We start from the raw sequence: 17,185 nt of genomic DNA on the forward strand, positions 1-17,185 counted from the left end.
TGCAGATGAGTAGTGCATTATTATAGTGCATTGAAATGCACTATAATAATGCACTACTCATCTTTTTGTGTATAAAATGTGTTATATGATAGGTGGGAATATAAAAAATTGTTCTATTTTGAACAGCTTCATCTGACTAATATTATACACAGCCTGCTTATACATGTTAGAATATTTTTCATTTTTCCATAATAACAAAGTCTCATACAAAAACTTCCACTAAGAGCAGAATTTTATCAACACCTTTGACCAAAGTGTGACCAAAAGGTTCACAAAGACACGACGTATTTCAGGACAGCTGGATGACACTACAGGAGGCTGTACAGACCTTGGTATTTAATAAAGTGACGATGGCAGCCACAGTTTGACAATGAATACTTTGTCACTTCACTAATTGAGCCTTAATTCACCCAAAAGGACGACATAATTAACTGTACAACAATGTCATTCACCCAGGATCTCTCCTCTTCACCCATTCCCTCTGTGGTCTCGTTAAGAGCCACGACTGAGCGACAGACAGGAAATCAGATCATAAAGGTGTCATCATGTCACCTCATCACTTCTGTTCCCATTTCAATTAACAGATCACTTCTGGTCTGTATTTTCAGGACAGATTTCCCAGCATGTGGTCCTGCGCTGCTCTTTGCTGGATGATTGCTCAGACATTTGGCAATGGAATTCAACACTTTATATTGGTTGTTGCGATACTTTAAAGTAAAATATCTTATCTATTTGCACCACAGTTTGAAACAATCACTAACACTTGTTTCACTTCCATGATATTTTCAGAGTTCAACTATTCAACAACTTTCTCTATTTACATAGCAACCATATTGTCCTTATTTTGCCCCTAATCATGTTCTGCAATAATTACTGTTGTTCTCTGGATAAAGGGAATTAGCTGTTGTTCACACTTGTTTTCCCAAGAAAATTCTCCAAATGCTCCAAGTTAATCAGAATTTGGTTGGTATCCTCATCCTATGGTAGCTGGGATGGTTTCCAGATTATCTATCTACTTCACAATATAATATAATAAAAAAAAGTCTTTCTATACACATCAGTATCAAATCATACACTATGGTATTAGTTTTTTTACCTGAGCCTTTTCCCTTTTGTTGACATATCTGTAGACAAAGACGTGTTTGACACTCTCACACTGCCTACAGGATTGTGTTGTACAGGGGACTGACAAATTAAAGAAATAACTAAAACGTTTTTCATCTTGTAAGTTTCAGATGTCATTGAGTAAGGGGCTTTGGCACACGATGTAGGACCCATTATTCTAAGTTTATTCATTTCAAGTTGTGCTAAATCAGGAGCGAGCGTAAATTTGTTTGTTTATTTTATCTTGTGCTTTTTGTTTTTAAAATGTTCTTCGTCGTTATTGTTCTATTAATGTAAAAATAAAATAAAATGTAAATTTTATTTCCTGATAAAGTTCGTTAACCAAATACGTTGCTACGGAGAAGGATTAGAGCCACTGGGTGGGCACGTTTTTTTTTCATCTGGAAATGAAAAAAAGACGTTTTTCCCCAGTGGCCCCAATCCTCTTCCGTATGTTTATTACATCTTGTACAAAAGTAGTTTTATTTTAATGGGTGCCACTAACACTGTTGTGCACTAGTCTGAGTACAAAACGGTACTCGAAGTGTTCTGTATTTCATTTTCCTAGCGGAACTCAAGCAGGCGGACCATAAATACACGGGCTGTTTTTAAGGGGACTCATAACAGCGTAGAACGCTATGTTGTCTCGTGTGTTAGAGGTATGTTCAGTCCTTTAAATGTAGGTCTCTGGGAAATATAGAAAATGTGAAACCATAAGCGCCTTCGTCGACCACATTTCGTCTGTTAAACTTATCTAAGCGTTACTTTGTCGTGAAGCTCGCGTCTTTCTTGACCCCGGCACACCTCTGAGCCCGCAGGTTCACACTGAATAACTGCCTGTCATGTGTGTACCACACTGTGTTTGTGCAAGTTAACCGAGATTACCCACTGTAATTACTAATAATTTCAAACGAAGAGCTCTCGTTTTGTTGCAGTTCGTCCTGCGGCAGTGTGGAATAACTGTAACCCGTTCAAAGGTTGCGGTTTGATTTGACATTTTTAAGTGAGCACATTTTACTGAACTGACTGCTAAAGGTCCTAAAAACAGTTCACATATTTGCAAAAGACTCTCCTTATGATGGTGAATGCAATTGTCTGATGTCAGCATCGCACTTACGCAAGAATGAACCAAACAATAGAGAAGGATCTGTATGCTGTCCTGGGAGCAAACCCCTCAGACTCGGTTCAGCAGCTCAGACACAGGTACCAGCAGCTGGCCTTACAGGTAAATCCATTCTCTATTTTTTCCATCTGTCTATAGACCCATACTACCTATATGCATGCAAAAGCGGTCTACCCTCATGTATTTCCATTTTGTTGTCCACATTGTGTGCCTTTTCCCTCATTTCAGTCCCTGGAGCTGACCAGATTTTTTTTTTTTTTTTTTGGCTTAGGCAACTTACCTGTGTATTTTTTAAGCATAAAAAGGCTCTTAACTAAGTGATGAACCAGTGTTATGTCTATACATAAACAATTTGGGAACAAATCCACTTTAGATGTTATCTTTACACACTTTGTTACTAGCAGCCAGTTCCTTTTGTTTGAAAACAGAAAGGTCGTCCTGTTTTGAGCCACCACCTCATACCATTTGGAAAGCATCTGATCATTGCATTGTCATCATGATAAGATTGTATTAAATGTGGCGTTTGTATTCATTCTCACCACTGCATTTACACCTGATAAGTAATGCAGTGGAAGCATATGCAGTTTTTTTCTAATGACATATCTTAAGAGGAGGTGGATAAGGGATCAGCCCCAGCACATGTGGAACTCCATGACTGTCATTTGTGCATGGAAGGGTTTTGTTTGCATGAAGAGAAGCTAGCAATAAAATGCTGTCATCAGTTTTGTTAAATGGCGCACAGATATTTAGCTGGAGGATAGCTATTAGCGACAAGTGTGTAAAGCTATTAGAAAATTGTTGGCCAAGACTTTTAAGCCAACTGACCCACATTTGACTGCCTTAGGTGCCAAAAGGTGCCCAGATGAGACTGTGCTGTCTAACTAATTTCTGTGTATTTCTCTGTTACATACATTCTAATGGATGTATCTAGTATCAATAATAAGCTGTAGCTCGGGTGGTAGAGCAGACATCGACCTATCACAAGGTAGTTTGATTCGCAGCCCCTCCAGTTTGCATATCATCTTTCAACTTGCAGGAGAGATAACCCAATGCATCCATGAGAGTGTGACTGTGTGTGAATGTTAGACAAGACACTTGGGCAGGAATAAAAGTGCTTTTAGTGCTCATAGTAGAAAAGCACTGTGTAAGTGCCAATCCCTTTGTTTTTTTGGACAGCTGTCTGGGTCTTCTGAGCCCTCCAAATGTCAAATATTTGCAATAAGTTCATACATAGAAGATGAGGTGTCTGAATATACGTTTGTTTGTGTGTGCACAAATCTGCAGTACCACCCAGACCGTCTTGGAGGGGATTGTTCTTCCGAAGCAGAGTCTGGTGTGAAGAAGTTTCTAGAAGTTGACGCTGCATGGAGGGTCCTTAGTGACCAAACCACTAGGACACAATATGACTTGCAAAGAAGAGGTGGGACTTTAAATTGTGCTTCATTTACTTTATTTACTGATAAGGTTCGTGATGGTTTTCTTTGACGGGAAAAAATGTTTTGTATTACTTATGTTGATGTAGTTTTATTTTTCACTGACCAAGACTGGCACAAAAACGTGAAAATGCATATCTTCTCTTTACATCTCGTGTTGTTGTTTGATGGGAAAACACAGTTTTCCTATGTTTTTTTTGCTTTGTTTTGTTTTTTTTAAAGAAATGTAAAACTTTAATCTTGAAAATTCAGACTTTTTTCCCTGGTTTTCGCCCCAACTTTCCGAACTCAATCATCTTTTTTTAAATTTGAACCTGAATGTTCAGCATGAATGCAGTATATCAGCGAAATGCTACAGCTCACCAGACATTATTAATAACCTGGGTTTATTTACCAGCAGCAGAGTACAGTGAATGCACAGTCCACCAAAATTTGCTCTAACCTCAGTCCTGGAGCAGAAAAGGAATCTCTTTCAGCAGGCTGGATATATTTGACAAATATTATGGATGGAATAAAGTACCAGTACTTCAAAATATACAATATTTATACACAAGTACCAAATATGAATACTGTCATTTAAATATGCTGGCTCTGAAAGTAATGATGTATGAAGTAGGGCTGCCACGATTAGTCGACTAGTCACGATTACGTCGACTATCAAAATTATCGACACGTCGTTTGAAGCTTTGTAAGATCCCAAAAGATGCAGGAATAAGTAGTAGGATTTCCGAGTGTAATAACGGACTGAAACAGAAGATGGCAGCACTGCATGTACAAGGATGCCAGCTGCCGTTAAACTACGAAGAAGAAGAAGCTGTGTCCGGTATCGTAGCTGTGTCCAAATTCAGGGGCCGCATCGTCCTGTGGCCGCATTTGTAGGCCGATTACGTTACAGCGACACCATGAAGACTGTCCAAATTCAAAGACTCCGACAAATGCGCCCTTCATTTCCCCACATTTGAAGGATGGGTCGGGTGCATACTTCATGGCCCAACCTATCCCAGAATTCATAGCGCGGCCCAGCTCAGTTTCCTTTTTTAAATTTTTTTTATTTATTTTGCGCCTGTCCCGTTTGGCTCTTTTGCCATCAGAATTGTTGTCTAAAGGCAAAGAAAGATGCCCAACGGATTTACTTTACCAAATTGACCATCCCAGCCTTGCCGTAATGGTCCATTTGATTCACCTTTTATTGTTCATTTTATTTTCACTTACTGAATACGGGACAGACTTGACTGGGGGAAAGAAGGGGAGAAAGAAAGAGGGAAAGAGAAACAGCTGAGAAGAGGGACGGGGGAGAAGGGCAAAAAACAAAAACCAACAGAATGGGCAGAAAAAAAAATGCATATATCGATCACCTGGATCACCTGCTGAGAAAGAAAAAAGAAAACAAGCAGAAGAGAACAAGAGTAATAGAATAAACAACATCACAATGATATATGGGAATATGACAGTAAATACTAAATATTAAACATTATTGTGCAGCACATAAGATCAACAGAACACAGTGTGCTTTGAGGTAGGAGCCAAAAAGGGTGTAGTTTGTGGGTGTGTACACCTGTGAGCATGGACGCGCTTGTTTTTTTTTGTTTTTTTTTAAAAAGGTTCCTTCATGTAATGATCTGCTAGAGGGTGTGGGGGGGCCACAGCCCCGTCCTCCAGGGCATGAAGCAGGTATGGAGGAGATCAAAACTCCAGACATCCAGAGGCCCCCAGAACACAAGAGACCAAGGAAGACCAACAGAGGGGCAGCCGCGCCACTGTCCCAGAAAGAGCTGAGGAGAGTCCCAGATGAGGGCTCACTCAGCAGCCGCGGAGCAGAAGCCAGGGGGAGTTGCAGTGACGCGCCCGTGAGCTCCGCCGGCAGCCAGCCGTGTCTGAGTGACCGAGCCCCAGGCCGAGAGGCCGGGGGCACCCCACCTCCGAAGTGGCCCGAGCCTCCTCTGCACCCTGGTGACATACCCCTACTCCAAGGTCCTGCATGTGTGGGTGGTTGTGGTGGAGCGGGAAGAGGGAGGCAGCTGGAGATGGGGAGGGAAGGAAGGGAGGGGCAAGTGACCAGCTCAGTTTCCAACAATGGCAGCAGCTAGCTAGTTTTAATGTTACTCTTATTATTCTTTCTGGGTCACAAAATAAACGTTTAACATATTTTCAGGCAAGAATTTATCTGTGTAAACTTCAAATATCTGCTCAGTTTATCAAGACACCAAATATTTTCAAAAGTGCGCCGACGTTTTCTGAGACGTCTGTTACCCACCAGCTCGATAGCTAGCCGGGGGCAAGGCTCACTAGAGCCGTGAGAACACCGGACTCCCGGCAAATCGTTTTCAAACCCACCGCCGTCTTTCGCTACTTAGGTTAATAAACATGATATATAAGTCACTTAGAGAACTTAAAATGTTATTGTTTGGCTTTTTTCAGTATTTTATTTGTTCCTGAGTAAATCGGTTTGGCTGAGATCAAAGTTATAGTTTTTACACAGCTGAATAAACGTCAAGCAGACAGCTGATTATCATAAGTGTGAGATGCTCGAGAATATACTCCGGTGTCCTGTTATATTTTAGATAGCAAGGAGCAGACGGCTGAGTTTATTAAACTCCACCGAAACAATCTGCAGATTTCATTAAAATTTAATAAACTGTCATCTTGTCTTTATTTTTAGTTAGCACATACCTTAAACATACCAGCTGTAAGCTAATGATAGTTATATAAGAGCAGATGCTGCTGGTGCAATTTGGGGTGAGAGAAGGACGACGGGATAAAGACGCTGTGGATGAAGCTCTGGGCAGCTTTTCACCTGCCACACACAAGCTCACACCACACAGCTCCATCAAGTTCTCCACCTCTGCTTTGGGCCCCGGAAGCTACTCAAATAGGGAACCCATGATTAGACGTAATTTTCACTTAAGTGATTTTATTTTAAAATAAGTCGTATCAGTCTGGCTATAGCCTAGCCAAGGTGTTAACTTACTCACGTGGTGAGTATGGATTCACTGCCATCTGCAGTCACTGTGTGGCAAAGGTTTGTTAAAAATAAAATATCCATAGATGGTTTCAAAACTGTAAGAAATAAGATATTTGTTTACCTCTGGTGTGTTTTATGCGTATGTTCCTGAAAGCACTCGTCTCTCCTTCATTCTTTATCCTATTTTAAATTCGGACTAGTATAGCAGCAATTATTCTTCACACAGTATTACGCTAATTAAAAGCTAATCAAAGTTTAGCACTAATTATGCATGGTTCAGAGTCATTATCACTGTCAAACTGCATAACTTGATAATGACTGTTTTCTCAGTGAATTGTAAAAACAAAGAAAAAGTAAGTGTGAACATCTATCTTTTCACCCGTCTGTCCATCCTTCCATTATCAGTATGTCACTCAGTTCATTTATCCACCCTACAGTCATTTGCACTATTGTAGTGTTTACTATCGTCTATCCCAATGCACTTGACTTGTAAAAACCCGATATAAGATGTTATCTGAATGAATACAACTTTTCTGGGGGTTAAGTAGGAAAAAAGACTGTAAAGTTCAGAATGATTTACATTTTTAGTACATTTTGATTTACATTTTGAGAGCAGACTCTGACACAATAACTTTAACAGCAAATGTTAAATAATATTGCTTGTTTTTTCTATAACTGCAGCTACTAATAATGATGCATTGTCACTTCTGCAGCATGGACACTGAAACAGGATTGGCCAATAGATTCTACAGTCTATGTGGATGACATGACCTGGGATGATGGTAATGACACATTATGTACACTAAACATTCCCCCGGAAACCATATTTAGAGTGGCAGGTGCAAGTAAAGCTCTTTGAGTGCTCATGTAGCGTAGAAATGCTCTATACAAAAATCTGTCCATCTAAAGTAAATTGTGTGTTTACCTTTATGAACCACCATAGTGCAAAAATACTATCTTATGCCTGTGAAACTGTGTCATCTTTGGCCTTTTTTAACTAGATTCTACTAAAGAAACTGGAAAGAAAATAATGTTTTGTTTTCTTTTTTTACAAGCTGCTGGTAACAAAGTGCCTAAAGCTGCAATTTAAAATTAAGTTTTTGCTAAATTGTTTGTTGTCTGTATCGACACAAGGCGTTCTCATCACTTGAGTTGGGTGGGTTTTTTTTTTTTTGACTTATTCATAGATTAGTGGTAAATGACAACTGTTACACCCCACTTAAAAACAAAGTATTATCTGGGGTGGGGGTAATTATTAACTGCCACAAAGTCGACGTCGTTAAAACACTGTTTATTTCACAATTCCAAACGAACCAATTAGGCCCAAATAAAACACAGGGAAGCTCTGTGTCAGGTAGGGGTGCAACGATACACAAAATTCACAGTTTGGTTTGGTTCAATACTTTGGTGTCATGGTTTGATATTTTTTCGATACAAAAAAATGTTCATGCCTTTTTAATTTGTCATTTATTAAAATTATAAATATATATTTTAACTCAAAAGTACAGTTTTTAAATGTAATGTTGCTGAAAAAACAAAGTAATAAAAAAATATCTGATCGAGAAATCACTCATCTTTGGAAAAGAGAGAAATGTCTCTTTCCAAAATAAAAGCTATACTATCCGCTTCTTCTGGGCTATATTCTCAGCAGCATATTAAACTTATCAGGTCCCCATAAGGAGAATCATGTGCTAACGGCTGTCTAAATGACTCGGATAAAGTTTGTAGCATGCGTGCTTGTTGTTTTTGTCTTTGCACTAGGATGATGTCGGAGTAAATGTGCAGTCATATTCGTTGTGTTCCCACTAGTGCTGTCAGCGTTAATCTTGTTCAAATGACGTTAACGCCATAACGTGGTAAATCTCCGTTAACGAGTTACCGCGGATCGCCCCGTGCGTGGGGCTGGACGGTGTCAACACGTTAACGAGCTAACTGCGCTAACGCACTAGTTCCCACCAATGTAATTGAGCATTGCGTGGCACATCCAACATACTTTTTTACTTTAGTCCATGACGCGCTTACCTTCAGGGTCATACGTCACATGAAGACCAAAATAGTTCCAAACGCCAGATCTGAATGAGGGTGGGGGAGGTTCAATTTGCCATGTTGCAATGAGCTTAGCTTCTGTCTTGCTAGCTTGCGCTGCGCTCAGTGGATCTGCACTCGACAGTGCAGCCTAGGCAAAGTAGTCAAATGCAGATCCACTGAGCGCTCAACACAGACAGCATCGTCAGAAGAAAAGTTGATAAAATAAATTAAAAATTTTGTATTGTTCGATACATATGCGTACCGAACCGAAAGCACTGTATCGAACGGTTCAATATCGATACGAGTATTGTTGCACCCCTAGTGTCAGGGTCTCCAAGGCCAAAACGACAAACAGAACAGCCCAGTCTAGCTAAAAAACAAAGTAAGACCACTCTATCTATAAGAAAACAAAATACAATGACTGTGCTCCACGTCTTGCCACAAAACATGAGAAAAATGGTTGAAACAAAATGGCAGAAAACAACTACATGCTTTCACTGTGGTTCACAATTGTCTCTGTAAAGGGACACCTTTACTCACAAATATTAAAAACCAATGTTACACCAAGTTTCATAAATTGACACCGCTACAACCTGCTGCCCAAACCACTGCAGCTCACAGCCCAGAGAAAAGGGAAGGAAAGAAGGCGCGGCATTTTGAGATACAGTGGCTGACGAGCTGCAAAACATCTCAGCTGCTGATTATGAGGCAGACCTGGAGCATAGGAGGAGCAAAAGCTCTCTCACATGGGGAGAGCCCCTAGAGGTCAGAGACTGTAACAACAACAAAGTTCCCTGAAAATAATTAGCTACAATAAGTGGACTAAAAATGTCCAAATGAAAACTTTGAATGACCTACAGAAAGGACTCTTACTTAATACCACTTTAAAGAATTACAAGAACTCAGGCTCAGCACTATTTTTGTTTTCTCAATTTTTATTTACCATTTCATGCTCTGTCTGTATATTTTCACGAGTACTGTCCCAGATGTACTTGGTTACAGCTGGTAAATTTCTTCCATCTCTAATTTTGAAAGTATGTTCTTTCAGATCAGGGTCTATATACACACTCCTGTCGCTGTGGAGGAGTATTCAGTGTCACTGAGGAGGAACTGGAGGAGGAGCCACAGAGGAAACAGCAAGATGAAGGTGAAAAGGAAACTGAGGAAGGACGGCACAAAGGAGCAATTGTCTGCTGTGATACCTGTTCTCTCAGTGTGTATGTGACGTGGTCAACTAATGAAAAAGCTCAAAAATGTCAGTAATATTAATACTTTTTTCTTATAATTTCCAACTCTGACTCTGAGCCTTTCTTATAATCATTAGTATTGACATTTTCCTTTCAAGTGTGCACCAGTCAATTATATGATCAATACTGGCTTAAAGCTGAGACTCTCAGCTCTTAAATGTATTGCATTATCCACAAACCTTTATTTTGGAATCCCCTGTTTTTGGTATCTCAAATGTAATTGGAGAAATCGACACTAAACAATATTATACAATACTACAATATTATAGCAAGGACCACAACAATCCGAGCAGGCAGATCTTGAAGAAAGAACTCCCTTTTAATAGGAAGAGACCTCTGACAAGAGCAGGTTCAGGGTGAGTGATGGAAAGAGACGAGATAATAAAAATCACTGGTTCTTACCTTGTGGAGAAAATATTTTCTCTTAAAGTTTTCTCTTCAGGGTAGACTTTGATAAAACTATGCCTACTCCAACAGCAGGGGTGTCAAACATGCGGCCCGGGATCCAGAATCAACCCAGCAAAGACTTCAATCTGGAGCACTGGATAGCTTTGGAAAATGTGAAAGGGGGCATGGATTTTGAATTTTAACTGTATTTCCATACAGTTGAAAATCTATGGAAAATGTAATTCCATTGTGTTCTTGATAGCCAGCTTTTCCTGGTTATTATGACCTCTCTCACAGCCATTCATGCTACCACAAATTAGTTATGAAACAGATAAACAATTAAAGAAAAAACCCTGGTTTTTGTTTTGTTTGTTTGTTGTGGTGATGTATATATGTATTGCCTTAAACAGTATTTGGATTCCAAAAATGCAAGATGGAAAGATCATCTGAAATATTGTGCAGTATACAGTTGTATTTTACTTAATTGTGCTGTTTCACTGCAACGTTTTCACCCTTCAGCTGTAAAAACCTGATTGTCATCCATCCCTGGTGGCGAGGTGGGCGGTATGGCCAACCAAATTTGTGAATACAGTAACCCGAGAACAAGATTATGTAGGATTTTTTTTAAAAATTGGTACCATTAGGTGCATACTAAAAATCTTGGATGAGTTTGAAACTTGCGAACTCGAACTCAAGGACAGAGGTTTTCTAACGATTGTGTGAATGCTATAACTCAAGAAGGAAATCACCATAGGTCACAGATGTCAAACTCCAGGCCTCGAGGGCCGGTGTTCTGCAGGTTTTAGATGTGATCCAACACAGCTGATTGAAATGGCTAAATTACCTCCTCAACATGTCTTGAAGTTCTCCAGAGGCCTGGCAATGAACTAATCATTTGATTCAGGTGTTTTGACCTGGGGTGATATCTAAAACCTGCAGGACACCGGCCCTCGCGGCCTGGAGTTTGACACCCCTGGCATGATGGTGCTGAGCATAACCAATTCTTTTCAAGTGCATCAGACAGCACAGAAACTAACAGACCTTTTTTGTGGTCCCATCACAAGATGTTGCTATGGTGCCACTGGTAAACAACATCTTAAATAGACTATTTAAGCAGTATATTTTAGATCAGAAGAATTACGTGCTGCACACAGTCAACAGCAACATGCCTCCTGCTTGAATTTCAGTTTAGAGTTCAAAACTATATCTTTTGCCACAGTGTAACTTGGTTAAGGATTCGACTGTATTCACAAGAAAGCATACAGTTGAAAAACGTAGTGTATGGCCAATGATCTTGTCCCATGTTTGTTTACGTTTGGCTCCGCCCATTAGAGTGTTATACTTCACTGAATCCCTGCTGCTGTCAACACCCAACCACTGCAATATGCATGTGTCCGTTCTGCTGCCGTTAGTAAACTATTTTTGAATCCTATACAAAATGTATATACATATACTTACTTACACATATCTAATAATTTTGCACTCTCCCTGCATGGCGGTCTTTATCCTTTAAGCGCAGGCCTTCTACCAGAGGCCTCGGAGCTTGACGGTCCTGTGCACTATCTTTGCTGTTCCTAGGATTGTGGTCTTCTGTACAGTGATTTCACATGTTTTTCCTGAGATCTGCTCGAGTCATTCAGCAGCATCTTTTCACAGCCTGTACTGGGATTTTTCCTGGTGTGTCTCTATGGATCTTGTGCTTAAAACGTTTGCCTGTGCTGCCATGATAAGTCCCTCTGTGCTATCTTTCAGTCCAGCTCTGTCCAGCCACTGGTAGGATTTCTTGGTATCCGCCACTTCTATCCGCCAGCGGGGCATGCCATGCACGAGCCTGTTCATCCATGATGGTTCTTTTTCTTGCTTCTCTTCTTTCTGTGATTTCTGCTGCCTGAGCTGTTCACTATCAGTTGTGGCCATTTTCCCGTTTCTTGATGTACTTGGGGATCTTTGTTGTTTCATCCTGGACAGTGGTTCTTACACTCACTACTCCCCTGCCTCCTTCCTTCCTCTTAGCGTACAGTCTCAGGGTGTTGGATTTGGGGTGAAACCCTCCATGCATGGTAAGGTAAGCTTCCTTGTCTAGATGTCAGTGGTTTGTACCTCCTCCGTTGGGCAGTTGATTATCCCAGCAGGGTGTCTGACGACTGGCAGGGCGTAGGTGTTGATTGCCTGGATCTTGTTCTTCCCATTCAGCACTTGCCTCACTCTCTGCAGCTATTTGGTGGTAGCGGCTTTCCTAGCGGCCTCTTCATGGTTCCCATTTGGCTGTGGGATTCCCATGTAGCTGTCAGTTTCTGCAGTATTGCCTTCTGGAGTACAATCCCACAAGTTCTGACTACCTTCCTTCTCTTTGTTGTGATCCAACTACACTTCTTCAGTCCAAATGGCACTCCGATGTCATATATATACGTTTATGATTTAATAAATTAAGTAAATACGTACACACTCAAACAACCTTGAGTATTGTCAAAACACTGATAATATGGTTATAAAAAACTATAAAAGAAAACACAGACACATGTGCACACACACACAAGCATGCTGTGACTCAGAAAAAAATTATCCTGTGACTACATAGAGGTCCTAACCCTCCAGTTGAACCCAGTACCCTAAATGACAGAGCTATTCTCCCCTCAGCAGGGCTGCGACAGACACACAAAGGGATAACGACTGGTAATGACTCTCATATCTTTGGTCACTCAGCCTGCAAAGGTCACATCTAACAGGAGATCTGAGTGATGATCATCTTTCATCCATCCGTCCATCTTTGCATTTTTCAAAAATAGGAGTTCAAAATGAGGGGTGAGGGGCAAATAGTTGAGATTTGACAGAAAAGAAGATGAGAAGGAGTGACACATATTGTCTAAATTTTTCACTAATTATTTTCCTCTCTAGCAGTAACAGTCAAGAGTGCAGGGGAGATTATGTGGGTGGGGGAAGTGGTGTGTATATGTCTGTGTGTGTTGAGGGAGTGGGCAGGAGGAGGAGTTGACAGCTGATGTGTAATTGAGGGTTGGTAGAATATTGATGTGACAGACACAGAGACATGCTGAGATGTGCTGGGACACAAAATCCATTTCACCTGCTCACCACCTACAATTAGGCTCCTTTAGATCACTTTCTAACCATTTTCTGGACAAAAACTCATTACACCCCACCCTGTTAGGACCCCCTTTTCTCATCACACTGTAAAATCTTAAAATCCATTTAATTAAACCAAATGTAATTCAACTTATCTTTTTTAACATGTATGGAAAAAATAAATAAGGTTAGAATAAAGTTGGACTGTTTTTGGACTGTAGTTCAGAGTGAAATTATATAGACTAGATTTTGGATCTGTTTCATTATTAATTTTACTCCAATCATGTCAGTAATATTTTACAGAAAACTGACCTTAGATCAGTTTATTGATTGAGTCACAACCGATGCAGGGAAGCTAAAAGCGTCAACATGCCTCACTGAAAGTAAAATCGCTGCTACAGTGATATGAGTCTTCTGGATCATGTAAACTGAAAACACACGCAAGCCAATCAACCTGTCAAGAGAGCATGATGATTTCTAATGAAAGACCTTTTTGATGGAAGGAATGATTCACGAACAATGTGGAGCATAATAAGAATAGAACCAAGCAATAATATGATATTTTAAAAAATGTAATTTCGATTGAGTAACGTCTTTGTAAATAATTTCTGTCTTAAAATTCATTACAATCTAATTGAAAGGTTAATACATTTAAATATCAGAATGATTTAAATACAAATATTAGCAATGCTGTTCCTTTGAGAATGTGCCAATCTTGAATCCTCCTTTTGTTTATTTATTTATTTTGGGAAAAAATGGCTTAGCGGCACTGTATATGACCCTACTACTACCAAAGAAGACTATGTATACTGTATATATAGAATCCAGTGTATTTAAGTATCTTATTTTTGGAAAGTTGAAGTCATTCACATCCATGAGTTTTGGAACCATGACACGTCCACATTGCACCCATCTTTTGATGGATGTTTTCAGCAGAATAATACATGATGATGCATGATCATTAGTTCACTGTACTGAAGTGGCATCAGTCACCAGATCTGGATCCAGCTTTGGGCTGTGTTCGAACAGAAGATTTACGTCATGGATGTGCAGCCAGTTAGTGATGTTAATATGAACCAAAATCTCCGGGTTAGGAATGTTACCAGGACTTTGTTGAATCTATAGTAGAAAGAATTAAGTCTGAAGAAAAGCAAACGAAGGTCCAAATTGCTGCTTGTGCGACATACCTAATTAATTGGCTGGTATTGTATTTTGCCTACTTTAAAAAAAAACAAAAACAAAAAACAAACAAACAAAGGGAACTTACAACAATATGACTATAACCATTTAGGAAGGGCTTGTGTGACAAAGCAAGTCACACAAGCAATAGCAAAACACAACCGACCCCTCTATGTTTTGGCATTTTTGGACTGGACATAGAGGGAAGGCTGCCTACTGAGAGGTACACAGAATAGAGGGCAGTGTTTCCTGGCTGAAGTTAAGCTGCTTCATTCCTGGTTTAGCGTGAGTAAGCTCTGATGGCTCACAAGGCCCCAAAAGGCCTCAGGCCACCACTCACTTCAGTGTGCGCTTTGCTTAGTCTGCCCTCTCTGCCTGCCCCCTGTGTCTCTACACTCACCCCCCAGAATGCTGCTGTCTTTTTATTATCAGTGAGATCTGTTGATATGTAGAATTTGAGCTCATTAAATGAAAATGTAATTATCAGTTGTACTTTATTAACAGATTACTTTCTTTTTTTAGATTAATCTCTCAAATTGTATGCTGTTTATGATATAATATAATATAAAACATGTAATATAAAGTTATTAATTTAACAGAAAATAACATTCTAAAAAGCACAGCTAAATGTGGTTGCTTTTTGTTCATTTTTTTCTTAATGCTTTAATGCTTTATGTGTTTTAATTGAATTCTTTCCACAGAAAGTGAATCAGGAAAATGTACAGGAAAAAAAATCAGTCTTATTTGGCTAAAATCTCTGGTACATGATTTTGACTACATAAAATATATTATTTGACTGTTTTGGTTTCTACTTAGTTTTATCACTGATAACATGAAAATAATGGAAAAAAACAACTTTGTATTTCAATAAAAAATGATCCCAGTGTCAAATATTCTGTAATGATTGCAGCTTAAAAGCACATATAGATTTGATAAAAGATATATGATGATATATAAACAAAATCATATTGATTATCTAATTATAAGTTAATGTGCAATCTATACTCTTCCTTCAAGAATGCCCCTAATCTCTTCCTATCTACATCATGGTACAACAGTTTGAATCTACCTCTAATGCTCCTGCCCTTAATTCCCTTACATCTGATATCTACACACACACACACGCACACACACATTATTTCTACTTTCTTTCTCTCCACCACCTGTTTGGGGCTTTTCTATGTGGGACGCTACGTTCAGATGAACAGAATAAAGTTTTGGGGGTGTTTTCTGTGTGGAGTTTGCGTGTTCTCCCGTGTATAGGTGAGTTCTCTATGGGTACTTCAGCTTCCTCCTACAGTCCAAAGACATGCAGTTAGTGGTGTTAGGTTACGTCTTTGGTACAGGAACGTCGCACGACACCTTCCACAGTCAGATGGTCTGTGGGCCACTCTTGCTCTTGTTGTTGGTCTGTCAGCCGTGGAGGAGAGCGAAGTTCTAACACACAAGCTGAAAAGCATTTAATCATAACTAATGATTAAATGCAGAGTGATGTGTAAACATATGAGTGAAAAAAGATGACTGAAGAAGAAACCCATCAGCCTAGGCTTATTGTAGCATAACTACGGGGATTCAGTAAAAAAGAGGAAAGACCTATTGGATGATGTGAGAGATGCATCTGGGCCTTCAGGTGGTCCATGTGTATGCGTTTGCTGCACTGGTAGTAAAAGCATACGTGGGCAGACAAACACAATTCTAAGAGACTGAGACCTTTATTCGTCAGACTGTGCTGATGAATAAAGGTGGTCATAACAAATAATGACTTTCAAGCATGTTACAATTGTATGAACGCTGTTTTTGCCTTATATGCTATATTTAATTGTATGTTTGCACATCTTTCAATAAATCAGTGGACCCATTTCCTATTTTTGGAATATAAAAATAAAGGAGGGATGGCTCCAGTCTTTCACAGTACTCTACATGAACTTCATTCCCCTGCTAAAACCTGTACAGTGTTAAAAGAAAAGGAAGAAGACAGATAAGTGGAGAGCGGAGAGTCCATCATTACATGCTGAGCAGCTCTGTGGACAGCTGGAAGCCTCGCTTCAGCATAAGCCGAATTCTGTTCTGACATTCAAACAGTATAAAAGCGTTGACAGGAGCAGCTTTTCAAATGTGACCTGATTGCTGAGAGCAAATGTCCTGTTATTAACAGCGCTTCTGCATGTGCTGATAAATGAAGTGAAGCGCAGAGGACAGCAGACCTGTCACTTCTTGTCACTCCTTCTCTTTCTCTACAGGACAAAAAAGGATTTGAACAGAGCAGTCAAAGAAATGTCAGAGAAGAAATGTCTTTAGTTTTCTTCCATAGTGTTCAGTAGTTCAACAGTAATTAATGATAGTGATTTGGAAACAAAACAAATGAGTAAACAGTAAAATATTTCAACATAATTGCACGTTCCATTTTATACTTTACTTTAGCAAACTTATGTTTACAAAGTGTGATTTGGGAATTTGTTCATCACACTCCATATTTTCCATTTTGTACTTTTATAAATAGTTGTGAATTATTGTGCAGTGACTTTTACAGAAAGGCAAAAACAATGTGGCGACCACCACCACACACACATAACAAAACAGAACAGGACCAGACTAAAACATCAAGCATTGTACTGCCTGTCTTTTAACTGTTACCGAAAAA

At 39.6% G+C, this 17,185-nt stretch overlaps 1 protein-coding gene across 4 annotated transcripts; it reads left to right on the forward strand.

The window, feature by feature from the left end:
- Positions 1-1,625: 1,625 nt before the first annotated feature.
- On the forward strand, positions 1,626-15,435 carry dnajc24 (DnaJ (Hsp40) homolog, subfamily C, member 24). Of its 4 annotated transcripts, XR_013910535.1 has the most exons (7): positions 1,627-2,329; positions 3,512-3,647; positions 5,262-5,631; positions 7,336-7,404; positions 9,699-9,905; positions 10,167-10,253; positions 10,375-15,435. XR_013910535.1 is itself a non-coding variant. In XM_080304527.1 (6 exons), the coding sequence occupies exons 2-6, from the start codon at positions 3,630-3,632 to the stop codon at positions 10,485-10,487; spliced, it is 777 nt and encodes a 258-aa protein (XP_080160653.1). In that variant the 5' UTR covers positions 1,626-2,329; positions 3,512-3,629; the 3' UTR covers positions 10,488-15,435. The 4 variants fall into 4 exon arrangements, 3 of the variants coding, with proteins under 3 accessions (XP_080160653.1, XP_080160654.1, XP_026030597.2); XM_080304527.1 differs by lacking the exon at positions 10,167-10,253 and having other exon boundaries at positions 1,626-2,329; XM_080304528.1 differs by having other exon boundaries at positions 1,628-2,329; positions 10,167-15,435.
- Positions 15,436-17,185: the final 1,750 nt, after the last annotated feature.

Source organism: Astatotilapia calliptera, chromosome 7, assembly GCF_964374335.1.
Source record: "Astatotilapia calliptera chromosome 7, fAstCal68.1, whole genome shotgun sequence".
Classification (NCBI taxonomy): domain Eukaryota; kingdom Metazoa; phylum Chordata; class Actinopteri; order Cichliformes; family Cichlidae; genus Astatotilapia; species Astatotilapia calliptera.

Bases quoted from the DNA above. Each gene is read 5' to 3' on its own strand.
- dnajc24 (XM_080304527.1), top strand. The intron at 5,632-7,335 runs GTCCTGCATGTG...TCACTTCTGCAG, and splicing joins TGACATACCCCTACTCCAAG to CATGGACACTGAAACAGGAT. The intron at 7,405-9,698 runs GTAATGACACAT...ATGTTCTTTCAG, and splicing joins TGACATGACCTGGGATGATG to ATCAGGGTCTATATACACAC.